The 26,431-nt window shown below is 38.8% G+C and overlaps 2 protein-coding genes, 1 non-coding gene and 2 pseudogenes across 3 annotated transcripts; 2 read left to right on the forward strand and 3 right to left on the reverse strand.

Annotated features, from left to right (window-relative positions):
* The first annotated feature begins 3,679 nt into the window (after positions 1 to 3,679).
* LOC101301408 (prohibitin-3, mitochondrial-like) lies at positions 3,680 to 6,275 on the forward strand. The gene is made up of 2 exons (XM_004303964.1): positions 3,680 to 4,562; positions 5,991 to 6,275. The coding sequence occupies exon 1, from the start codon at positions 3,727 to 3,729 to the stop codon at positions 4,558 to 4,560; it is 834 nt and encodes a 277-aa protein (XP_004304012.1). The 5' UTR covers positions 3,680 to 3,726; the 3' UTR covers positions 4,561 to 4,562; positions 5,991 to 6,275.
* LOC101301120 (glyceraldehyde-3-phosphate dehydrogenase, cytosolic-like) lies at positions 6,002 to 8,621 on the reverse strand. The gene is made up of 11 exons (XM_004303963.1): positions 8,594 to 8,621; positions 8,408 to 8,508; positions 8,132 to 8,250; positions 7,923 to 8,022; positions 7,700 to 7,846; positions 7,570 to 7,630; positions 7,299 to 7,394; positions 7,054 to 7,198; positions 6,862 to 6,945; positions 6,604 to 6,693; positions 6,002 to 6,518 (listed from the first exon to the last, which is right to left on the reverse strand). Exons 1-11 carry the CDS (start codon positions 8,619 to 8,621, stop codon positions 6,443 to 6,445), a joined length of 1,047 nt encoding a protein of 348 aa, XP_004304011.1. The 3' UTR covers positions 6,002 to 6,442.
* A 4,485-nt stretch (positions 8,622 to 13,106) lies between these two features.
* On the reverse strand, positions 13,107 to 18,664 carry LOC101299405 (annotated as a pseudogene).
* Positions 18,665 to 18,876: 212 nt separating this feature from the next.
* Positions 18,877 to 21,747, forward strand: LOC101301703. The gene is made up of 2 exons (XR_185020.1): positions 18,877 to 19,056; positions 21,029 to 21,747. It is a non-coding gene; the product is annotated as an uncharacterized LOC101301703 (transcript).
* A 2,309-nt stretch (positions 21,748 to 24,056) lies between these two features.
* Positions 24,057 to 26,291, reverse strand: LOC101301889 (annotated as a pseudogene).
* Positions 26,292 to 26,431: the final 140 nt, after the last annotated feature.

The following is a 26,431-nucleotide window of genomic DNA, read 5'->3' on the forward strand; positions in this document are numbered from 1 at the left end:
ACGGTGGATAGCATATAAACTATATATGACTTGAATGCTATGCTATGGTTTGAGGAAGAAAAACTAAGATTAAAACGATATTTCAAGGTGAAAGGAGATTCCTCTTGTACAGTGAAAGTTACAGATGCAGAAATGATGATGATGATGTTAAGCAATAAGATAGATTAGACTAAAGTTTACTGGTAGGAGTAATGATAATGATCATAGAGGAGAGGAAGAATTACCGTGCTCAAAGATGTCGGAATGATAAAAAAAAGTCTGAGGCAGAACTGAAGGAAGGCAGAGAGCTTTTCAGAAATGGAGGTGGAGCTTCTTTTTTTTTTTTTTTTTGGTCTGAAGAGATGGAGCTTTTCAGAGAGAGAGTTTATGACATAAGAGAATTCTTAGTGACCCTTAAACATATCATTAGTATAAGTTTTGGTTTCCACACTAGTAATTATTATAATTTTGCTTTATTCTTTGGTCTGTTAGCTACTCTATTTAGACAGAAATGGGCTAAAGTGACATTCCACTTGCATCATCATCCACTTAATTTGTTGTTCCAGTCAAGTACTCAACCAAAGATAACACTGATGTTCAGCATTTGACTCCAGAATCTGGTGTATATATTTCAGGAAATTTTATTCAAAAGAATTTAGAAACCAACTTAGATTTAGAGGAACTTAATGTTGGGATGGTGATAGGTAGCTTACTCAAACCAACTTCTATGTGCTAACCTAAATGGCTCATCTATTATCAACTGCATAAATTAATATTGGGTCGGTGCATACCCAACTAGCACATCTTTGACATATATTCCAAAACTCGACTTATAAATTCCAACCATGAGACATAAATAGGTATTATTCCTTATCATTCAAGACTCAGAAGGTTTAGAAAACCCTTCAAGAGAGATTTTAATCATCTGCTTTTCTCATCATTCTCTTCCCTCTTGCAGAATGGAAGTATCAGCATTCAGCAGATCAAATTCTAGAGGGGAAGAGATATGGTATAGCCTAGTTGGGTTTGTTAACTCATTCCAAGAGAAACTGAACTATAAGGTTGGGAAGGTGAAGTCCTCTTATTGAAACATACAGCTAACTCTCAATAAAAGCAAAAGATGCCATATGAAATGTGGGATAGAGGCATGCACCGGCATTTCTAACTTTTTGAGAAGAACAAGATTCAAAAGCTATGAATTGGGAATAGTGGGTTACTACCCCAATACTGACTTTACAAAACCTTTAGCAATAATAATGCATGCTGCATGTGACATGTCAAATTTCCATGAGTCTCTTTCTTTGCTTTGATAGAAACCATTGAAGCCTAACCCTTCACATGGAAAATCCAGAAAGTAAAAGCATGTTGGGTTTATCCTAGTATGTATAAGCATGCGTAAGAGTGATAGATGATATATATAGTTCTTTGTATTTCTACAACAAGCTAGAGAAGTTCTGCATAGATGTGATAGAGTTATGACCTTGATGAATGAGGACAATGGATGGATGACCAAGTTGATGTGATAATGATGGAGGGAAAAGGGAAAAACATGTAGCTTTCTGTGAATCGATCACTAGTGATGAGATAGGAATAGGATTGGAAGTAGGATCAAACAGAATCCGACCCACCATTTGTTATAAACTGAAGTTGGGTAGTACCTAATGGGGGACATCAGTAGGACAGGAGGATGGTGCCTTCCACCACATATGAATATGATGTTCAATAACCAATCTCCTAAAGTTTAGGGCCCAACTGAATGATGCATTAATCAAATTCTATAATGCATAGCTGGGGTTAATGTGTTCTTGGTATGTATATATAAGAAAGCATCTTATATCTAGGCATAACTTCCTTGCATATATCAGATAGAAACCAGGATTTGTTTGTATCAGGGTATGAAGACTAGTTATGCATATAGATTGATGTTCAAAGGTGAACTCAAGTGAAGCAAGAGTCTTGATCGATCGTGTGGCCAATGGTGGTTATTAACGCTTCGATTAAAATCGCAAGAGTGCTTCGATTAAAATCGCAAGAGTGCTAGTGAAGTTATTCTTAGGTACTAGTGAAAATTGTTTGCCCAGAGATGAAATTAATGGTTATTGAGATTTGTATGTAGTGTACTAATCAAAGGCTCAGCTGCTGCGAGTCCAAGTCCAGGGCATACCCTTTCCCTTTCATAAAGCATATCTTCTTTCTAAACTAAAAGTCTAGAACTGCTGTGTGAAAGTCGATCATAGAAGCAATAGTGAACTGTGAAAGAGAACCTTTCTTTAACTAGCAGAGTAAAGGTAGACTCCATTATAAGCTAAAACAGTAATGAGGTTAATGAGTGATTGAGTATGTAATTGTTAAGGCTCCACAAATGAGCTAAGATCATTTCTTCGATTCCTTTTCTTCTTTAATATTCCATCACATAATCTCCTCACATGCAAAAGACACAATCATTCAAAGGAAATCCCAGAAGATTCAGAAGCATAACAAAGTAGTAAAATTGGTACCTGTCTTCTGCTTGTTAGCACATGACACAGCAATCAGGGCATTTGACCATTTGTATTAATCTTCCAGACTCGTCTGATCTTTAGGGTTTTGGCACCAAGATCACAATGCTGTCAATGCATTGTCTGTAAACTAGGGCCCAAGCTCACCCATGAAACCCACTAATGCTAGCAGAAATGTCATCACCCAAACTCTGATTGGAATCTTTCTAGGGTTTCTTTCCCAGTGTATATCTGCTTAGGGTTTCGACTAGTGATGACAGCGACGAGGAAAAAGAGGGATTTAGGGTTTAGGGATCTCGGCATCGATCCATATTCTGCTCGATCACTTCCTTCTATTTGATTAGGGTGGAGTTCATCGGAATCATTGCTTTGAACATTTTGAACATTTTGTCCCTCCAACGCTAACATCAATTTGCCAAATCCTTTTTTATCACTGGCAAACTGATATTAACGTTGGAGGCAAAAAATGTTTGAGGCAATGAACTCCACCCTAGTCTACCCTTTTATGTACACTTTTTATCCTATTCTTTGCTCTTACCCTAAAGTATAAAATGGTTTAATTTACCCAAAAATAGTTTCATTGTGACTTGTGAGGGCAACAAGTTCATTATATTCTTATCATAGCTCTCTCGACTTCACTTCATACAGAGCTTTACAAGTCTAAGAGAAGTTTACCAATATACATGTATTTTTATTTATTTACTCTTGTGCCTCCATCATGACTCCCTGATCGAGTTATTAGGTATTATGCTTGATGCATAAGTTGTCCACAATTTCAGAATTTTGAGACACCTGACATATTTGACCGTTCCGTAATAAAAATGTCTTGTTACATATCATCTGGAAGTTCGAGACTAAAACTTCATTCTGAAAATATGAATGAAAGTTGTTACATAACATGGTTTTATCAGAGAAAAATCAATGTGTAAAAGTGGTGGGTATTACCGTATTAGCCTCACGATTACTTTGCAACGGTTTAGTAACAAGCATCAAAAGAAATCAACCAACCCTATAGTTGAAGGATAAAAAGTAATTCAATCTAGATAAAACGGTAAAAGACGACGGCCCAAAGTCACAACAAGAAGCTATCTAAAAGCCCAGCCCAGCCCAGCCCACCTTCAGCGAATTGCCCTCTTGCCCAAGTAGTTAAAGGGTTTTAATAGCGTGACATAAACCCTAGTACCCTCAGAAACCCCACACATTTCAATCCCAAATCTCCCTTCTCCTTCTCTCTGAGATTCCTCCCAAAATGAGCAACCAGGCCGCCGTGTCCTTCCTCACCAACCTCGCACGCGCCGCCTTCGGCATCGGCGCCGGCGCCACCATCGTCAACTCCGCCCTCTACACCGTCGACGGCGGCCAGCGCGCCGTCCTCTTCGACCGTTTCCGCGGCGTCATCGACGAAACCGTCGGCGAAGGGACCCACTTCCTCGTCCCGTGGCTCCAGAAGCCCTACATCTTCGACATCAGGACCAGGCCCCACACCTTCTCCTCCGTCTCCGGCACCAAGGACCTCCAGATGGTCAACCTCACCCTCAGGGTTCTCTCCCGCCCCGAGGTCAACCGTCTCCCTCAGATCTTCAAAACCCTAGGGCTCGAGTACGACGAGAAGGTCCTCCCTTCCATCGGCAACGAGGTTCTCAAGGCCGTCGTGGCGCAGTTCAACGCCGATCAGCTCCTGACGGAGCGCCCGCACGTCTCGGCGCTGGTGAGGGAGAGCCTGATCCGTAGGGCTAGGGATTTCAACATTGTGCTGGATGACGTGGCGATCACGCACCTTTCGTACGGGGCGGAGTTCTCGCGCGCCGTGGAGCAGAAGCAGGTGGCGCAGCAGGAGGCGGAGAGGTCTAAGTTTGTGGTGGCGAAGGCGGAGCAGGAGAGGAGGGCTGCGATTATCAGGGCGCAGGGAGAGAGTGAGGCTGCTAAGCTGATTTCGGAGGCGACTGCCACTGCAGGTAATGACCTGATTGAGCTGAGGAGGATTGAGGCCAGCAGAGAGATTGCCGGAACACTCGCCAAGTCGCCCAATGTCAACTACCTGCCTAAGGGGAACAATGTGCTCTTTGGCCTCGGTGGTCGTTGAAGGTAACGCCTTCGATTTCTCTGCAATCGTGTTGTTTCTTACGATTATGTTATGCTTTGTTTTGCACCTTGATGCTAGGCATTAGTGTGAATTGAGACCTTGATGCTATGAATTAGTGTGAATTGAGACCTCCATGCTATGCATTAGAATAGGGAGCAACGTTACTTGTCTGTTCTCATTGCGAATTGATAACTGAATGGTATTCATTTGTATTTTGTTTCAGTAGGTTTTGGTAGAGATAAAGAGCAACACTATATGAACTGATTAATCAGAATAATGTGGTCAAATTCTAGCTTAGTGATGGCATTTTGATTAGTTATGATATGATACACATTTAAGTAAATTAAACCTGTCCTGATGAGAACTGATTAACAGGAATACAGTGTGATCAAACTTCTAGTTTAGTTCAGACCGCTTATGATATAATAAAGAATTAATGTAACCAAGTATCTATGGTGGTTAAACAACGAATGAAGAATGAATGATAACTAACAACCAAGTTTGGTTGCATTCTGTGTCTTTTTTCGTTGCGAATTGATAGCTGAAAGATATGCATTTGTGTTTTGTTTCAGTATCTTAAGGTAAATGAAAAGAAAACCCCTATCTGAACTTATTAATCTGAAGAACGTGGTCAAATTTCTAGCATAGTTCATTTAAGTAAATTAAACCTGTCTTGATGAGAACTAATAACTAGAATACAGACTTCTAGTTTAGTTTAGACCGCTTATGATATGATAAAGCATTAATGTAACCAAGCATCTATGGTGGTTAAACAAATTGGAGCCTCGAGTGAAGAGCAGAGAGCCATGCGCTTGTTACTTCTCATAGTGCTCCGGAAATTGATTACCTTGCTGTTTCAGAAGGATGGTTTTCCATGTTTTTGTGAATATTAAGGGACATGATACATCAGGTAGGAAAGTTTATGGCTCAAGCTGCTAGATAGTTTTTGTGAACTTCTGTATGCGATCATTTTCTTTTGGTTTTGCTTTTTACTATAAGAGGGGGAAGCTTCAATGTGGTGTTCTTCTCACCCTTGTAGCCATATAAGGTGCATGCAGCTTACATGAACATTGACATTTTACTTTAGTTGACATGCTTAAAGTTGGTGGTTGTCCCCTGCAACATATTGTTACTGCCTATGCTGATGGCTAGCACCAACCAAGAATTTCTGTTAATCTTAGTCGGCAATGCAGTACTTGGTTTTCAAAACTTGATTAGACATTAATTGGGAATTGGTTTCTTCTTTAGATTCTATTATTCCCTTCTCAGACATACTGTACACAGTCAAGTGAATTTGGTTGCTTATTTTATGGCTCCTTATGCTTTTACACTAGTAAGGAAGAATTGATGAAAATAATTGTTATATATCCTTGTTACTTGATTTAGTTCATTTTGGAATTTAATGCAAGATATTGCTAAAAATTTTGCAGGTTCCTCAAGGAGTAGCATCAACATGATCGGATCATAAATAGTCAGAAGAGAACACTATTGGTACTTCTGTTTTTGCGTGGAAATAGTTTATCGGAAACTTCATAATGATAAAAACTGATGGTATTAGCCTTTTAGGTCGTTTAAATGTCCGAATTTATGAATGTTTGTTTGTACTTTTGATAGAGATTTTGGAGCCTTTTGTTAATATGCTGCTGTGTTGCCCACTGATCTATCATTATTATCTGTTTCCTTCTATCTATAATGAATTTTTAATTCATCTTGTCAAACATGTAACTATAGTAATGAGCAAGGAAGAAGTGGATGTTCAAGGGAACAGTCTGCTTGTATTTCATTGTAGCCATAGCTACTCCAAATGAAATGCACACCTTGTACCTACTCGGGTACCGGTGTTCAACTCTCTACAAAATGGAAGAAAATCTACATCTTGAGGTCAAGAATTAGCTGCCTGTGAACTTTCATCTTGGCTAACAGAGGCCATGTGACGGATCAAGTCGATAACTCGTGTGCTGCATAGTGCATCACACTGTTTTAGTATCCCACTGTGATGTTGAAGAAACCCAGATTGCATAATAAAGACAGTGAGATACTTACCTATAAGCCCATTCATTGTCATACCAAGAGACAAGCTTTACAAAGTTGTCATTCAGAGCAATTCCAGCCTTGGCATCGAAAATGCTGGACCTGCAGCATAACAAATGATGCACTCATTGAGAAATGCTCCTGCAATTTCCATTAGAAAGGTCGAAAAGAAAGGCGCACAACCAGAAACTACTGAAAATCCAATCTGCATAGGCATCACACTGCATTATATGTCCGTCGATTTGTACTAGTATCCATGAAAACCCTCACCTATTGTCACCTAAAAAGTCGGTGGAAACCACATCATCATCTGTGTATCCAAGGATTCCTTTCAGGCTACCCTCAGATTCTGTCCTGCATTTTGCAGCAGAACAAGACTGTAGATGAGCTGATCATCAAAGATTAAGTTGTACCATCAAACAGAACAATCTGGCAAATAGGTTGTTACATCCTCATTCTTACTTGATAGCATTTTTGATCTCTTCATAACTTGCCTGCTTCTCAAGTCTCACGGTGAGGTCAACCACAGAAACATCGACAGTGGGAATGCAGAAGGCCATTCCTTTCAGTTTCCCATCTAGTGCCGGCAGCACTTTACCAACAGCCTACAAATATCAAATCAGCTCCAATTATCAACATCTCTAAAAAAAATTGGTGAAAAAAACTAAGATAAGTAGCACAGATAGAAAGGTCTAGGTCGATATCATTCCTAGCAGTATTGGAGCTAGGAATGATGTTGCGCCCAGCAGCTCTTCCGATTCTCCAGTCTTTCTGACAATGTGCATCAACAACCTTTTGAACACCTCCTGCATTGCATCGAAAAATTACAGTGCTACCTTACTTTCTGCTGAAATGGACACATGTACACTAATTTATGCAAGCCTCAGATTTCTCAACGTGGGATTCTACAATCTCCAACAAGATCGAAAACAGGCTGAGCTTGCAACTGAGATGAATGCATTTTACATACATACTGACCAGCCATAGAGTGGACCGTGGTCATTAGACCCTCCACAATACCGAATTTCTCATGGATAACCTGTCAAGATATGTATCTTAGTTAGTAACCCAGTTAATCAAGTAACCAATATGAAACTAAGCTGGTTACCTTTGCCAATGGAGCAAGACAGTTGATAGCACAGCTTGCATTGGAAACAACTTTAAGGTCGGGAGTGTAGTCCTTCTCATTTACACCTACAACGAACATAGGAGCATCGATACTTGGAGCTGTGATTACAACTTTCCTTGCACCAAACTGTATGTATATAAACAAAGTTAGCATATAGTAAACACAAAATCATCACCATTGATTAACATCTAAGCTAATTCACCTGCATATGAGCAGCAGCTCTGGCGTAATCCGTCATATATCCGGAGGCCTCGACCACATATTCAGCCTGGAGCTCTTCCAATGGGAGGTAGGAGGGATCCCTAGTTAACCAAACGTACAGGAAACTTGGTATTTCAGTACTCTAGCGAACAAAGTAAACATAGAATCGAGTTAAGGTCTAATTGGTAACTAATTAAGTCAGTACTATACCTGCCCTCAAAAACTCTAATTGGGTGGTCACCAAAGAGAATGGTCTTATCATCCTTAAGCTTAAGTTCATGGTGGTGCTTCCACTTCCCGTGAACACTGTCGTACTTAAACATGTAGATCTGCGTAAGACAATCTGATGAGAAATCAAGTCCGATGAGTAAGACATCCATACATTTACATACCGATGCAAGAGTAGCTATCCGGTTAGCTTCATATTACTCTAAACTAACTCATCCGACAATGTTACATTATCATTTTGAGAAATTGTGTACATACCATATACTTGGCGTTGATATTAGGATCATTTATAGCAACGATTTCCATGTCATCTCTTTGTAGAGCAACCCTAGTCACCAAGCGGCCGATTCTTCCAAACCCTTCACCACATAGCATCAGATCAAGAACATTGATGTAATACATGCAAATAGCTCAGCGGCAATGAAGAAATAATGCATATAATACCATTTATGACAATCTTGATCTTGGCCATGAGGAATGCTGCAATGTAAGTAAAATGCAAAGAGAGTGATACTGAAAATTGCTTTGAGATTATGAAAGAGGAAGAATGAAAGACAGGGTAGTTAAGTATAAGTAAAAGACCACCATGGACGACACCTTAGGCGAACGAAATGGGCGCTGCACTATCACTTACCGTATAAACTCTAGTGAGGTGGCATGGACGCCGTTCCATTCGAACAAAGATCGACGAATTGGTAAACAGTGACTATGAAGGAAATCCAATATAAGGAAATAAATAATATCTTTCTTCACATAAATGATAATTAAATAACTATGTAAACGAATTTACTGACCATCTTTTACTTACCAATCTTAATACTCATCATCTAGATCAGTGACATCTTAGTTTTTGCATTATGTTTTAAGGTCGTACTCGGAACAATGTAACACTTATAACTTTCTTCAAGTTTCCTAGTAACCAAACTAAAGCAACAATTTATCATTAATTAGGGACTATATACACCTACTGACCCTTAATAACTAGAAATTTCTCAAGTGACCTTCAAGGCCTAGCGTTGTTGGAGGCTCGGTTACTTTGTTGTTTTGGACCGTTGTTCTAGCCACGTTTAGATTATTGCACAAGGTTTAATTGTTGTTTTGGATCCTGCTAATGATAATAATTATAGTAGGATTTATGCAGTTATCCGTAAGAAGTCTACTAATTTTTTGTCTCAACTTCAAGCCTCAAACTCAATGTACGTCGCATATTAGAGTGAAAATTACAAACTGAATTAATTGCGAATCAATTGTATTCGATACAATTGTGGTAGGCGCCTAGGCGGGTAGATACTGTAGTATGAATTAAACAGGTACTCCATTCATGATCTGGTTCTGGTTTTGTGCTTCATGCTCAGTCCAGCGGCATATCCTGATGATCAGCTCCTTCAGTCTTTCAGACGCACGAGCAATACCTGCAACTGCGAAACTCTCCATCAAGTCGCTACTCATCACAATTAGCTTCTCTTTCAATTCACCAATGGCTAGAACAAGAGCTGAGACTCCACTTTCACATAATGTTTTCAAGTATTGGTATGACTTGCTCGCAACACTAACAAAACAGATGCTCCAGATGAAGAGAACGAGCCAACCAAAAGGTGGAAAGAGGATGAGCAGCTCTAAAGTGAAAGCCAGAGTTCCCAACATGATGATAATCCTATTCATGAATTTACGAAAGTTTACTGTACCGTGATCATTTTGGAGTATCATGACACCTATTGACCCGAAGTAAGCCGATATGTCGATAACAAACAGCCTCATCAATAGTGTGCTCTTGTAGTCTGGAGATGAATTTGCAAATTTCAATTGCAGGCAAAAGCCAAGGATGGTGATGAGAGAAACAATACATTTGTTCAATCCCACCATAGATTTGCTCCTAGGTGCACCCTGCTCCATTCTGTTATTTATTAAGACCATAAGAAAATTGATTGAGTTAAAAATTATATATCAAATTAGTGAAAAAGATCGACTATGGCTACGAATGAGTTGCAGCTATGCAAAATATAATGTAGCTAGTAAGATGACTAACACTGGCAAGTTAACAGAACTGCTGTTCCCCATCTCTGTGGATCGGAGCTCAAATGTGGATCGCAGCTCAAACCTTCCTCACCGTGTTGATGAAGGTGGAGGGTGTGCTTTTCTTACTTTTCTTAGTCCCTTATATAAGCAAATCATATACTCAAATGTGGAACTCGGAACTCCGAGCTCAAATGTGGAAACTCAAATGTGGATAAATCATATATCTGTCAACAACCTTTGACGTGGAACTCGGAACTCGGAGCTCAAATGTGGAAACTCAAATGTGGACAAATCATGATGCATGTGGACAAATCATATATCTGTCTGTGTTTATGAAGGTGTTGATGAAGGTGGAGGGTGTGCTTTTCTTAACCTTTGACTCGGGGTGTGCTTTTCTTAACCTTTGACTCGGACTGGGAGCTCAAATCATATAACTGTCTGTGTTTATGAAGGTACGGAGCTCAAATGTGGACAAATCATATATCTGTCTGTGTTTATGAAGGTAATCATATTTCGTCATTTATATCCTGACCTTTCCCCCACTAGGGAACAGCAACCCAACCACTGCGCTGGATATTGACACTGGTTAACTGTAAACAAAGAACTTACATATACCATTTCTAGCTTATTCACTATATTTCTTTGATGCATTGTAACAATTTTTTTTTATTAAATTAGTGGATGGAGAAATTATTTACAAACATGTAATATCTTGAGATAAATTAATATATATATATGATATTCTTTTTAATCACGATGTAGTAAATCTTAATTTTTGGGTAAAAAAAAATCTAAAGGCATTGAAAATAATTTTGTAGTAGGTATTGAACTTTGATTTTTATTTACAAAAAATGAATAGTACCATATTAGTCATTTCATTGCCTATTCCATAAGGGTTATGAAATAGTAGGTTAATGTTGGTATATTTATATCAATCGCTATTCCAGAAAGTGAAATTCCATGTCATGTAATTCATTTAATTATATAATGCATCAAAGAATTATATATAATGCAGAAGAGAATTATATAAGTGACTTAATTTAGGCAAAAATTAAATTATTAGAACAACAAAGTAATCGGAGAATAAGAAACAAAGGTAGAGTTGGCCTACTGGTTAGGTCACTCATCTCTCACTACTTTTTTTTTATCAAATATCGGACCAAAGGGCCCGACCCTAATTTCCTACTGGAGCTAAATCTCTTGTATACCATGAGGTTAGGAAAATGATCATCAAGACCAGAGGACTCAACCGACATATTGCCAACAAAGCATCGGAATTCCAACAAGGCAGTGGCTTCTATCGCTTGAAGAAATAATAACATGAGTCAACTTCGCCTCTTGAGTAGTGAATACTCATGATAAAGAATGGGTGAAAACCATCATTACTCATCAGCTGTGTTTGTAATGAGCCAATCAAGCAGAACGACCACATAGGATCAAAAGAGCTAAACACACAAACAAAACAAAAGATAAAAACAGTACACACATAAACATAATGAGGTGCAGTAGCCCAGCCTTGACCACCGAGCCCAAATCTCAGCATAGGCCCAGATATCTGTAGCCTACCCAAAACTAGACCCGGTCCATGGCCTAAATTCGCTTCACTTGCCTGCTTCCGTCGAACCACCACTCCTCCATCAACACCTTCGCTAGCTTTCCCCAAGCTATAGATCGAGCTTCCCACACTAGCCTGCACAACTCAGATCGACGGGCCGAGGCCGCCACCATCAGATTCGCGGCCAAAGCTTCCAAACTCGGTCGAACTTCCCTGAGATAACTCGCCGTAACCCAACCAGAGACCCGATATGACCTCAAATCATCTATCGATCTCTAATGCTTCCATGAGAAACTCAGACAGACCTGATCCGAACAGAAGTAAACCGGATCAGGTACTATGGACGCCGGAACAACCACAAAAATCCCATGCTAGAACGAATCTGAACCCTTCCCCTACCACCTCAGTTGGATCTGCAACTTCCAATCCCACCTCTTCATTCCTTCCAACTCGCCCACCAACCCAAACAAAAATAGGAGAAGAAGACGAGCAAAAATGGCGCGCACTCCAGCTAAACGTTTCCTCTCCCAGGCTAAGACATTACGGCGAGGCCGCCTACAATGTTTAGCCAGGAGAGAGAGGTTTTCTTTCTTAATAGGGTTTTTTCCTTAGGCGCGTTCTATTTTCTAATGGCTCGTGTATGTCGATTGTCCTCATCACTCACACTTGAGTTCACAGTTTCGATCCCCCTTATTGTAAACTGGGGTAGATATTTTTGTTTAATTGGACGAAGATGTATTGAAGTGCCGAGATTGCCCTCAAATTATTTAAGACTTAACTGCCGTATTGAAGAATTTGATAGTTGGGTATCAAATTGAAGATAGCCCTATAATTCAAATGGTTTTTTGTAATTAATCCTTAATGTTATTTTCATGTCATAACTCTGTCTTAGTGTCATTTTTCAAACTCTCTGCCTTTGTGTCATTTTCTAAACTCACTGCTTTAGTGTCATTTTCAGAGAAATGAACCAAATGAGTCATATATATATACTCATGATTATACGAACCAGGTGATTACAAAAAACACAAGTACTCATAAGCCTTGCACAATGTTTTGAAGGGGGCAGAACTCTTCTTGGAAATGTGGAATTCCTCTCCCAACTGGTTATTTGTATTCATCATTCATCAATCTCTCTATACTATTCATCTGTTTTTTTTTTGTTGTGGAGAAGAACAATCTTAACACAAATCAAAGCAAAACCAAAATCTATCCCTCGTGTTTGCTCATTCAATTTTGGATTAACAACAGAAGATTGGTACTGAAGGCCTCCCAAACAAAATATGTAACCCTCAAGAGTCAGCAGAACTATTCCAATAAAAAAAACTCTGTAGCCATGGTTGAAACCTAGCTAGCTGCATGCAATGGTGATTTAGGAACTGACTTTGCTTATGTAACTGTGGCCATATGACAGATCAAGTTGATAACTCGTGAGCTGCAATACACCGTGTTCATCAGAAAACTGTGATGTCAAAAAAAATCTACAATATATTTATGTAGAAATTGTGGTATTACCTGTAACCCCACTCATTGTCATACCAAGCGACAAGCTTCACAGAGTTGTCATTCAAAGCAATTCCAGCCTTGGCATCGAAAATGCTCGACCTGCAGCATAACATGTATGCACTCCCTCAGAGCCTCAATCAATTAACTGAAGTAAAGAATAGGGCCGTTACCTAACCAAGTGCTGCAGGTTTTATAGAGGCAACATGTCACAGTCAGCAATATTCTGTCATTCTCACCTATGGTTACTCACAAAGTCAGTGGACACCAAATCATCGTCTATGTATCCTAGGATTCCCTTTAGGTTATTGAAAGGAAACTCAGATCATTGAGGAGATAGAGTTGAGCATGCCTTGAAAGACAAGCAAGTTATATCATCAAAAAGAAAAATAGGCATAGAGATGCACCAAAATATGAAACCAAGCAAGTCTTTAGTAGTTTAGTGTGTTTCAAATTCTATAAGAAACCAAAGTGGATGGCCTGATCCTTACTTGATAGCACTTTTAATCTCATCATATGTAGCCTTCTTCTCAAGTCTTACTGTGAGGTCAACCACGGGCACATCAACAGTGGGAACCCTGAAGGCCATTACTGTCAACTTCCCATTTAGCGCAGGCAGCACTTTACCAACACCCTATAAATCAAACCAAAACTAGTTCTGAAAATTTCCCAAATCTTTTAGACAGCATTAGAGAATCATACGAACTCTGAAGACATACATTACATCTACCAACACAAGGTGTTAGGGGTCCAATATAATACCTCGGCAGCTCCAGTACTAGTTGGAATGATGTTACGGCCAGCAGCTCTACTATCTCTCCAGTCTTTCATTAGTGGACTACCAACAGTCCTTTGAGTAGCTACATCACATATCAAAGGAACCTTCAACCAATGATTCATTACAGTCTAGCTTGCTTAGAATCAAATGAGCATACTATACATTCTCACCAGTAACTGAATGGACAGTCATAAGACCCTCTATGAGACCAAATTTATCGTGGATAACCTACCAAGACATGTACATTGATACAGTAAACGTACATGAGAAAATTAACCAGTTGATTGAAGCACTAGCTAGCTGATATTGATTTGATTACGACAATAATAAGAAATGAAGTAGAGCAAGGCAGTGAGTAGTGCAGCTTGCATTCGAAACAATGCTAAGATCTGGAGTGTAGTCCTTCTCATTAACACCCACAACAAACATGGGAAACTCGTCACTTCTGGCGCAGAAATGATTACTTTCTTTGCACCAGCCTATGTAATGGAACATGTATCTATGAGCAACAAAATCTTCATGAACATGTATACAAGCATGTGAAAATTTTTAACGTCAGGTGGCGTAATGCTCTCTCCTGATCCGAGTTAACTCCGCTGGACTCGACGACAAATTCAGCACCACCATCTTCCCATGGGATTTCATTAGGTAAGGTAAACAAACAACTATAAACAAGCCAAAGTGAAATTTCATTGTTCTTGTTAACTACCAATTAAACACGAGTGGGAGTGTAATTAAGAAAATATCACCAAAGAGAAGTGTGCTTTCATCCTTAACCTTAAGCTCGCCATGCTTCCACTGCCCATGAACACTGTCGTACTTTAACATGTAGCTCTGAGAAGATGGGATTAGTTAATACATGCAACCCCTTTGTCGAGAATTAAGTTACCTAATACACAATAACACAAATTCAACTCGATCCACAATAGTGGAGAATTTGGGTGATGCCATTTACGAAATTCCTCCACCGGCGATAGACAAAATGTTTGATGAAATGTTTCAAAAAGATAAAGATGAACACTATATTCACTACTAGCAAAATGAAGTTTCACACAGATTTAAATCAGTGTTAAATATGGCTATCTCACACAGACATCCGTGTGAGAAAGTCATTAGTCACGCTACACTCACGAATTGTCTATCCGTGCTGTTTGCAGGGGGGCTAATGCTCAACACACACAGATAAAAAAGTCCGTGCGAATAGTTGACGTGGGCCCCAACATATATCCACAAAACGTGATTGCTTTATGAGAGCTCATTCAGTGAGAACAACTTTGTAATTCACACAGATATCTGTGCGAATTAGTATGATATATTCACACAGATAACTGTGTAAATATAATTCACTTAAATTTGTGAGGTAACTTATTCACGGATAAATGTGTCAATTTTGTCTACTTTAATTCACACTATTTCCTGTGAAATAGGGATAGCATTAAAAAAATATATAATTTCAAATACTAATTTCTTGCTCATATTTTTCCACTATATATGTATATATTTCATTCTATTTACAATCAAACATTCAAACAACACAAATCCACAACTCCATCCATAACATAACATTTGACATTTCCATAAAAATGTATATAGTTTACATTCCTACCAACATAGTTTACATACCCTAATTTTTACAATTCTTGGATTACAAAACAAGGCTGCTTTTCTAGAATACAATGTTGTTCAAGGTGGAAAACCACTAAGAATTTCCCCCTAAGAACAACATAATCCTTGTCCAAGAATAGATTTCATCAAAGCAGACATAGATAGAACCATCAAAATAGATAATGACATATTGGGGTGAACTAACCAAATTAGCAAGGCTGCAAACGACGAACCGTTTGAGGCATTTCGGGCCGATACACATCATTGATATCTGGGGTTGGGATCACATTTCTACTGCCTTCTGGTTGTGTTGGCTCCATTTGTGGTGCCGTCTCAATTTGCAAAAAATCCAGCATCTCTCAGCAGTCTACCCATTTCATATGTAGCTAGTTCGGTCACCTTCTTTACCATAAGTATTTCTTGCTGCCTTTTAAAGTCCTCCATTTGTGCAATGAGTCTTTTCTCCATATCAAAGTTTTTCCTTTCTTACGATATGTCAACTTGAAGATTTCCAACCTATTAGGTTGTTCCTCAACCCTATTATGAACTTGCTGCAATGTAGGATACGCATAGAATTAAACATCAATCAATTGACACATAATATACATTAACATGATAACTCACCCATTCATATACAACTACTGAAAAAGTCCTTGTGCCTGTACTGTGATGCATTACCCTTTGCGAGTGATTACTGACATTAATATCAGCCTTGGTCTGTAAAGAACATTAATATCAGCCTTCACATATTATTTTGGTATGTAAAGGACACTCATACATTAAATTACTCATCATACATATTATATTGATGAACATTGAAAACGTGAGAAATGCATCAATACCTGAGTATCCTCATCATCTAAGTGAGTAACAAAAGCTTTCCATTGATCACTATCTATGGAAGACAAAGGGCATTGAAAACGCTCATCAGTTCCTTTGTTGGGCACCCAATACAATTTTTTCAAGTCTGCCTTGTGGTGCTTCCAGCGATCTAAGAGCTCTCAAGTGCATATTTCTTGATTTTAGATTTCTTAGCAACAGTGTCAGCCTCAGACCAATCAATTGTCCCCTACAATTCCAAATATTATAATCCCTTATTAATTAGATGAATCAACCTATCAATATAATTCTAGATTACCAGTTTACATACCTCAATATGCAACCATGCCTTTCCAAGGTCGTTATCAACATCAAAGTGACGCCAATCCTTGACGTCAATTGAGAAATAAACGCCATCAGTTGCCAAACTACCAAGGAAATGGCGGTAATGTGCACACTTATCCCTTGGCCACACAGGTGCCCCATACATTCCCCACTTAACCCGTTCTCTCACTCCGCCCACTGCCCATTTTCCAATCGTTTTCCCTCACCCTCTTTTCTTATTACCGCGACTAGCTTCACTACTTCTATTTTCAGTAGGAGCTGTTGGTTGAGGCACAAATAAACAACCAACATCTTGAGTTTCACTGTCATCATATTGGACGCTGTCATGGAGCGATTCCAGGCCATCATCAGCTAACTGAAAATCCATGTCATAATGGGACATTCTGCAATTAAACAAACACTGAGATACTGTAATAGCTGTTGTTAAGCATCTAGGTTGATATTGTAATCATTGTCATAGCTGCTGTTACAATTCTAGATTGATATCATACTTGTATATATTCAGATTCTAGTTTCCCAACAACATATTCAATTCGTAATTCCAATTTTCACCAAAGCTTAACCTCATTCCACCAAATCAAAATTAATTCGGCATATAACTTGGTTAGAAATCCCTCTCAATAAACCTGATGGATATGAAAATTAGCATAGAAATTCACAGCCAATTTATAGATCTACAAACCCAAATGACCGTGTACTTTACCCGTTCAGTATGCTCATAGAGTTAGTGAACGAATATCTCGTACCTTTATCGGCTTTCGGCACAACGGTGGTGGTAGGATCTGAGTCAGTGATCGGACGTTCCTTTACCAGCTTCCGGCACAACGGTGGTGGTGGGATCTGAGTCGGCGATCGGAGCCTCTTGCAGCAGTCCTTGTTCCTTTTTTGTGTGATTGTGGAAAGACTAAGAGTAAATAGAGTAAATAGAGACCCAAACGGCGTTGTGTTCTAGGCATGTTATTCCCTCTTTTTTTATTGTTCTTTAAGGTAGGCACTTTAGTGTCCGTGTGGGTATCCAGTTTTGAGCGGAAATTTCCAGCAAATTTGAGTATCCAGTTTTGAGCGGCAATACACCCCTACATTATTTCATACGGATTTTTGTGAAACTGTAGAATATTTCTCACGGATATCTGTAGGTATAACACACCTCAGTAAAACTGATAGTTGGTATGTTAAAATTTCACACTGATGTCCGTCCTTAGGAATTGACCTACAGAAGTCTGTGTCAAATTTAGTTATTCACACAGATATCTGTGTAAACATTACACACGGTTAAATGTGTAATTAGCATTGCATACGGATATTTGTGAGAATTAAGATTAGTTACGCAATACTGTAAATATGTGGTTTATATAATTGAAAAAGATAAATATTTCTAATATTTCATTGTCACAGATATTTGTGTGACTTGTAATACACACAGATAACTGTGTGAACTATTATTATCATGTTTCACATACACACTTTATTCCGTGTCTAATATTTTTTCACACAAATTTATGTTGCAGTTATATTTGTATAAAGTAATGTGGGTCTGAAAAAGTCTATTCCACATAGTTATATGTGTCATTGAGAGTTTGTCATAGATTTCTGTGAGTTTAAAGTAATATGTGAGAATAGAATCCGTGTGAGATGTTTTTTTGCTAGTAGTGATTCATGTAGTTAACTGGTTGAACATACACATACCATGTGATCAGCAGTCAAGAAAGGATCGTTTATGGCAACGAGTTCAATGTCGTCTCTCTGCAGAGCGACTCTGGCCACCGTCCGGCCAATCCTTCCGAATCCTTCATTCACAACATAATCTCCACTGAAGACAAATGATATGATAAAAATACTGAACAAACCAGTGAAGAGAGACACCAATACCATTGATGCCAATCTTGATCTTGGCCATGGGTAACAATGTTTATGCTTTGTTAAACCCAAAGAGAGTGAACCAGGGAGGACGGCATGTGTTTGTGATCAAGATGGGGGATCACTGTTAAATTTGAGAGATGAATTGGTTAAAAGAAAAGGGTATGAGAAGTAAAAAAATACTAGAAAGATGGGCCTTGAAATGTACATTTGTTTTTACATAAAAAAAATTTAAAAAAGTACATTTGTTTTATACAATGTAAAACAAATTGAAGCAAGTGCGACTTCATCTGCAGTCGGGCTCTGATCGCCAACCTCGCATTCTTTTCTAGTTTTGAGTTCTCTGCTCGCACATCTCACTGGCGCCATCTTCACGCTTCTGATCGTCGTTGCCCTCTCAGCCCCGATTTGCAGTCTTTGGTAACCGATTCGGTACTAGTCTCTCTCTCTCAACTGTGTGTTTATTGCTTTGATCTGGTTGGATGTAGAAGTAGGGGAGATGATTTGACAGTGCTAGATGGATATTATATGTGAATACTCTGGGCTTCTAAATCTGATGGTACTTTGAGATGGTGATTTGAGGATATATATATGGGTGCTTTGGCTCCAATTATAGAGGATTTGATAATTTCTTTGTTGATTCGGTCACCTCTCTCACTTGAATCATGAAATTTCTCTATGGTATGGGTTGTTGTGCTTCAATTCGCCAGTTTTCCAGTTTTTCTTTTCATATCAAGGTTTGTTTGCCGTCAACCAAAAGAAAAAGGTGACGATGCAGTTTATATTTTCTTTTTGTTTGTGGACTGGTGAGTGTGGCTTGATAATTTGGATTATGGATTGGTTCTCTAGCTCTAGTGTGAAGTACATGTCTGAATTTGGTGAAGTAGTTTCTGATTACTCTGATATTTGGAAGTTGCTGCATTCAATTGAAATTTGCCTCAGACATTCTGCAGTATTCTATTCTAGTTATATGTGCTTCATCTGTTAATGGTTGCTTTAGCATCACTCACTGATATCTAGATTGAGCATCAATAGCTTCCGACTTGTGCTTTGGCTTATCAATTTCTCATGCACCCACCTCAGTGAGCATTATATTCTTCAGCAGAATTGGTAATATCCTCCCAATTTTCCCACCCTATCATTGGATTTGTGGAATTGATTTCTGGTTTAATTTGCTCTGTCAGTATCATCAGTTTGTCATTTTCCTTTTATATCAAAGTTTGTGTCTGCCATCAACCAAAGAAAAGGTGATGAAGCAGTTTTATATTTTCTTTTTGGTCTGGTGAATTGGCTTGGCAAGTTGGACTATAAATTGGTTGTATGGCTCTATGTGCTGGATGTGTTGAGTTTGGAGGAGGTTTCCATATTTGATGAGGAATTTGAAATTTGCTATGGAATTTGCTGTGCCTACTGTTTCTGGTGTGGTTACATTGCTGCTGATATGGTGTTTGGATGAATCCCCTAGTAGAGATGAGGTTATGCAAAATAGAGATGAGGTAGAGATGAGTTGCTGGTTATATATGAGTGCATATGGAGTTGATAATTAAGGCAGAATTCTTCTAATGTTTGTGCAAGAAGCTTTATATGGTTACTGGTAGGGTGCAAGTGTTTCGGATATGACAAGATTCAAGTTCTTATGGCAACATATGCAGCTTTTCAGTTTTTCAGATTACAATTGAAGAAAAATAATAAAATATATGCAGTTTTCAGATTTGGAATTTTTTTTTTCAGTTTTACATAGTTTGCTGCTATGCTACTGGGTTTATTCTTTATCATGTTGCACTACTACCAGTGAGATTCTTCCAGCAAGCTCTTTGTCCTGTTTTATATACCTGCTGCAAATCAAGATGGAAGCTAGTCTTATCATATCATGTAGGGTTTTTGAATTGGATGTTATCTTGTAATTGGCTATAGCTGTGTATTTTTCCAACCAGTATGCTTGTTACCAAGCATGTGTAGCACTTATATTAGTCTTTTGGCTTGTAATACCTATTGCCTAGCTGAGTTGTACTGTTCTCCTTATCTAAGAATTCACAATGTAGTCCTTTACAGATTCAACGTTTTCCTTGACTGCTTCCTTTTATTTTCTGCATCTGGCTTCAATAATCCATGATTTCTAGAATCCTATCAAGGTTTAATTGTTGTTTTGGATCCTGCTAATGATAATTATAGTAGGATTTATGTAGTCATCCGTAAGAAGTCTATTAATTTTTTGTCTCAACTTCAAGCCTCAAACTCGATCAATGTACTTTGCATATTAGAGTGAAAATTGCAAACTGAATTAATTGTGAATCAAATGTATTCGGTACAATTGTGGTAGGCGCCTAGGCGGGTAGATACTGTAGTATGAATTAAACAGGTAGCTCATTCATGATCTGGTTCTTGTTTTGTGATTCATGCTCAGTCCAGCGGCATATCCTGATGATCAGCTCCTTCAGTCTTTCAGAGGCACGAACAGTTCCTGCAACTGCGAAACTCTCCATCAAGTCGCCACTCATCACGATTAGCTTCTCTTTCAATTCACCAATGGCTAGAACAAGAGCTGAGACTCCACTTTCACATAATGTTTTCAAGTATTGGTATGACTTGCTCGCAACACTAACAAAACAGATGCTCCAGATGAAGAGAACGAGCCAACCAAAAGGTGGAAAGAGGATGAGCAGCTCTAAAGTGAAAGCCAGAGTTCCCAACATGATGATAATCCTATTCATGAATTTACGAAAGTCTACTGTACTGTGATCATTTTGGAGTATCATGACACCTATTGACCCAAAGTAAGCCGATACGTCGATAACAAACAACCTCATCAATAGTGTGTCTGGAGATGAATTTGCAAATTTCAATTGGAGGCAAAAGCCAAGGATGGTGATGAGAGAAACAATACATTTGTTCAATCCCACCATAGATTTGCTCCTAGGTGCACCCTGCTCCATTCTGTTATACCATAAGAAAATTGATCGAGTTAAAAATTATTTATCAAATTAGTGAAAAATATCGACTATCGCTACGAATGAGTTGCAGCTAGCTAGGAAGGTTTATCCATTGCCTTTGTTCCTCCTAGCTACATGGAATTTCCCTATATATATTCTTCAATATCTGAAAGAGATACTTGAGTTTTAATGATGAAAAATCAATTGAGCATGTTGATTATGCGCAGTAAGAAGGTAATATTGGATTTAATTTCACCAACTTCAGACTACAATTTGAAGGAAACCCAATTAAATGGAGAACATAATGTATTTCCCCTCGGTAATATGCTAGAGTTCCTCAGTATAATTGAGCAAGAAGCATGAAATGGAGACGACAACGACGGAGACTGAACAGAAATAGGTAGCTAGGAGTTGCGACAGCATGCAGTAGCTCTACATTTCTATCAACAGGTCTAAAGCATGAAGATATTAATATTAACGGAAACCATGAAGATCATAAGCAAGGGAAAGAATATATAAGCTAAGACTACTAAAGCATGCAAAATATATTGTATCTAGTAAGATGACTAACACTGGCAAGTGAACAGAATTCCGCAGCTTCTCGATCTCTGTGGAGCTCAAACCTTCCTCCCTCTCGCTTCTTACTTCCTTGGGATATGTAAGAACTCCCTTGGGATATATAAGAAATGAAGTTATAAGTTGCAGGGGTATAATAGTTGCAGCTTCTTACTTAATAGTTGCAGCGCTTCTTTCCCTGAGGGGTGATTATAAAGGGTGATTTCTTCCCACCAATGTTTGAGAGTCGTATAAGTTTGAGAGTAGTTTATGAATGTGCAGCAGTCCCGTTCGCCTGGACCATAACCGTCAGATCAAGCCGTCAGATCAAGCCTCATTTAAATCCTAGGGTGGAGATATAATCAGCAATAGGGCTGTGTTTTTGGATTTCTTAATGCATTTTGGACCTTGGCTTGATCTGACGGTTATACGACTCTCAAACTACTCTCAAACTTATACGACTCTCAAGGATACCATCTTAACCCACCATGCTTATGTCTCCCAGGAAGAGCTCAAGCATACCATCTTAACCCACCATGTTTGAGGGTCCCACAACGACTTCTCAAGGATGCCATCTGCCCCCCCCCCCCCCCCCCCCCGTCTTAACCCACCATGTTTGAGGGTCCCACAACGACTTCTCAAGGATACCAGCGGATGTCGATATTTTTCACTAATTTGGATCAAATGAGTTGCATTCATACTGTTTTGGATCAAATGAGTTGCATTCATACTGAAGAAGTTACAAGCGGTATGAATAATACAAAACAGAATCACTAATGAACCATTTATAACAAACATCGGACCAAAGGGCCCGACCCTAACTTCCTACTGGAGTTAAATCTCTTGTACACCATGAGGCTAGGAAAATGATCATCAAGACCAGATGACTCAACTGACATATTGCCAATGAAGTTGGTAACGAAGCATCGAAATTCTGACAAGGCAGTGACTTCTAACGGTGAGGTACGAACTTGTTAACGGCAACAAACTTGAGGTAGTTAAATGAAAGAATTTGATAGTTGGGTATCAAATTGAAGATAGCCCTATAGTTCGGGTGTGGTTTTTGTAAATAATTTATTTTCCTAAGTCATAACTCTGCCATAGTGTCATTTTCCAAACTCTGCCATAGTGTCATTTTCCAAACTCTGCCTTAGTGTCATTTTCAAAGAAATGAACCAAATGAGTCATATATATACTCATGATTATACGAACCAGGTGATTACAAAAAACACAAGTACTCATAAACCTTGCACAATGTTTTGAAGGGGCCAGAACTGTTGGATATGTGGAATTCCTCTCCCAACTGGTTATTTGTATTCATAAAGCTCTTCTAGTGAGGACCCTTGAGGATTTTTCGGCTTATCCCACCTTTCGAGCTTATATCCACATCTTGATTGTTCAGTTTATAGGTATTTATGAGTAGATCATTTCATCAAATTTTCAGCTATGTTGAAAATTGTTAAGACATTCATAAGTGTGATTTATCAATTATGAACTTAAACGGTTCATATTTGACAGATTTGGTTCGTCCATTAATTTGATCTAATTTGTTATCTGAACGGATGAGATGTCAAAATGTGATCGAAAATTAGGTCTTTTAAACTATAAACCGAAAAGTCTTCACCAAGTCCTCAACTTAAGGGTCCTTACTAGAAGGGCTCCCATTTGTATTCATCATTCATCAGTCTCTCTATACTATTCATCTGCTTTTCTTTTCTTCTTTTTTTTGGAGGTGAAGAACAATCTTAACACAAATCAAAGCAAAACCAAAATCTCTCGTGTTTGCTCATTCAATTTTGGATTAACAATAGAAGATTGGTACTGAAGGCCTCCCAAACAAAATATGTAACACTCAAGAGTCAGCAGAACTATTCCAATAAAAAAATCTGTAGCCATGGTTGAAACCTAGCTAGCTGCATGCAATGGTGATTTAGGAACTGACATTGCTTATGCAACTGTGGCCATGTGACAGATCAAGTCGATAACTCGTGAGCTGCAATACACCGTGTTCATCAGAAAACTGTGATGTCAAAAGAAATTTACAATATGCTTATGTAGAAATTGTGGTATTACCTGTTACCCCACTCATTGTCATACCAAGCGACAAGCTTCACAAAGTTGTCATTCAAAGCAATTCCAGCCTTGGCATTGAAAATGCTCGACCTGCAGCATAACATGTATGCACTCCCTCAGAGCCTCAATCAATTAACTGAAGTAAAGAATAGGGCAGTTACCTAACCAAGTGCTGCAGGTTTTATAGAGGCAACAGGTCAGAGTCAGCAATATTCTGGCATTCTCACCTGTAAGTGGTTACTCACAAAGTCAGTGGACACCAAATCATCGTCTATGTATCCTAGGATTCCCTTTAGGTTACCCTCAGATTCTTCCCTGAATTTCACAATTGAAGGAAACTCAGATGATTGAGGAGATAGAGGTGAGCATGCCTTGAAAGACAAGCAAGTTACATCATCAAACAGAAAAATAGGCATAGAGATGCACCAAAATATGAAACCAAGCAACTCTTTAGTAGTTTAGTGTGTTTCAAATTCTATAAGAAACCAAAGTGGATGGCCTGATCCTTACTTGATAGCACTTTTAATCTCATCATATGTAGCCTTCTTGTCAAGTCTTACTGTGAGGTCAACCACGGACACATCAACAGTGGGAACCCTGAAGGCCGTTCCTGTCAACTTCCCATTTAGCGCAGGCATCACTTTACCAACACCGTATAAATCAAACCAAAACTAGTTCTGAAAATTTCCCAAATCTTTTAGACAGCATTAGAGAATCAAACGAACTCTGAAGACATACGTTACATCTACCAACACAAGGTGTTAGGGGTCCAATATAATACCTCGGCAGCTCCAGTACTAGTCGGAATGATGTTACGGCCAGCAGCTCTACTACCTCTCCAGTCTTTCATTAGTGGACTATCAACAGTCCTTTGAGTAGCTACATCACATATCAAAAGAACCTTCAACCAATGATTCATTACAGTCTAGCTTGCTTAGAATCAAATGAGCATACTATACATTCTCACCAGTAACTGAATGGACAGTGGTCATAAGAAAATTAATCGTGGATAACCTACCAAGACATGTTCATTGATACAGTTAACGTACATGAGAAAATTAACCAGTTGATTGAAGTACTAGCTAGCTGATATTGATTTGATTAGGACAATAATAAGAAATGAAACCTTTGCCAGTGGAGCAAGACAGTGAGTAGTGCAGCTTGCATTCGAAACAATGTTAAGATCTGGAGTGTAGTCCTTCTCATTAACACCCACAACAAACATGGGAAACTCGTCACTTGGCGCAGAAATGATTACTTCTTTGCACCAGCCTATGTAATCGAACATTGTATATATGAGCAACAAAATCTTCATGAACATGTATACAAGCATGTGAAAAAAATTTACCGTCAGGTGGCGTGATGCTCTCTCCTGATCTGAGTTAACTCCGCTGGACTCGACGACAAATTCAGCACCACCATCTTCCCATGGGATTTCATTAGGTAATTAAGGTAAACAAACAACTATAAACAAGCCAAAGTGAAATTTCATTGTTCTTGTTAACTACAAGAGTGGGAGTGTAGCTGGCGTATAAATATTAATTAAGAAAATATACCTAGAATCATAAACCTTGACAGCCTTATCACCAAAGAGAAGTGTGCTTTCATCCTTAACCTTAAGCTCGCCATGCTTCCACTGCCCATGAACACTGTCTTACTTAAACATGTAGCTCTGAGAAGATGGGATTAGTTAATACATGCAAACCCTTTGTCGAGAATTAAGTTACCTAATACACAATAACACAAGTTCAACTCGATCCACAATAGTGGAGAATTTGGGTGATGCCATGTAGGAAATTCCTCCATCGGCGAAAGACAAAATGTTTGATGAAATGTCTCAAAAAGTTAAAGACGGACACTATATTCATGTAGTTAACTGGTTTTACATACACATACCATGTGATCAGCAGTCAAGAAAGGATAGTTTATGGCAACGAGTTCAATGTCGTCTCTCTGCAGAGCAACTCTGGCCACCGTCCGGCCAATCCTTCCGAATCCTTCATTCACAACATATAATCTCCATTCAACACAAATGATATGATACAAATACTGAACAAACCAGTGTAGAGAGACACCAATACCATTGATGCCAATCTTGATCTTGGCCATGGGTAACAATGTATATGCTTGTCAAACCCAAAGAGAGTGAACCAGGGAGGACGGCATGTGTTTGTGATCAAGATGGGGGATCACTGTTAAATTTGAGAGATGAATTGGTTAAAAGAAAAGGGTATGAGAAGTAAAAAAAA

Source organism: Fragaria vesca, linkage group LG6 (genome assembly GCF_000184155.1).
Source record: "Fragaria vesca subsp. vesca linkage group LG6, FraVesHawaii_1.0, whole genome shotgun sequence".
In the NCBI taxonomy this organism is placed as follows: domain Eukaryota; kingdom Viridiplantae; phylum Streptophyta; class Magnoliopsida; order Rosales; family Rosaceae; genus Fragaria; species Fragaria vesca.

Excerpts from the sequence above, each read along its gene's own strand:
- LOC101301408 (XM_004303964.1), top strand. The coding sequence starts at position 3,727 with ATGAGCAACCAGGCCGCCGTGTCCTTCCTCACCAACCTCGCACGCGCC.
- LOC101301120 (XM_004303963.1), bottom strand. The coding sequence starts at position 8,621 with ATGGCCAAGATCAAGATTGTCATAAATG. Across the intron at positions 7,395-7,569 it reads CACGGTCCACTCTATGGCTG|GTGTTCAAAAGGTTGTTGAT; the intron begins GTCAGTATGTAT and ends GCAATGCAGGAG. Across the intron at positions 7,199-7,298 it reads TAGCTCCAATACTGCTAGGA|AGGCTGTTGGTAAAGTGCTG; the intron begins ATGATATCGACC and ends TTTGATATTTGT.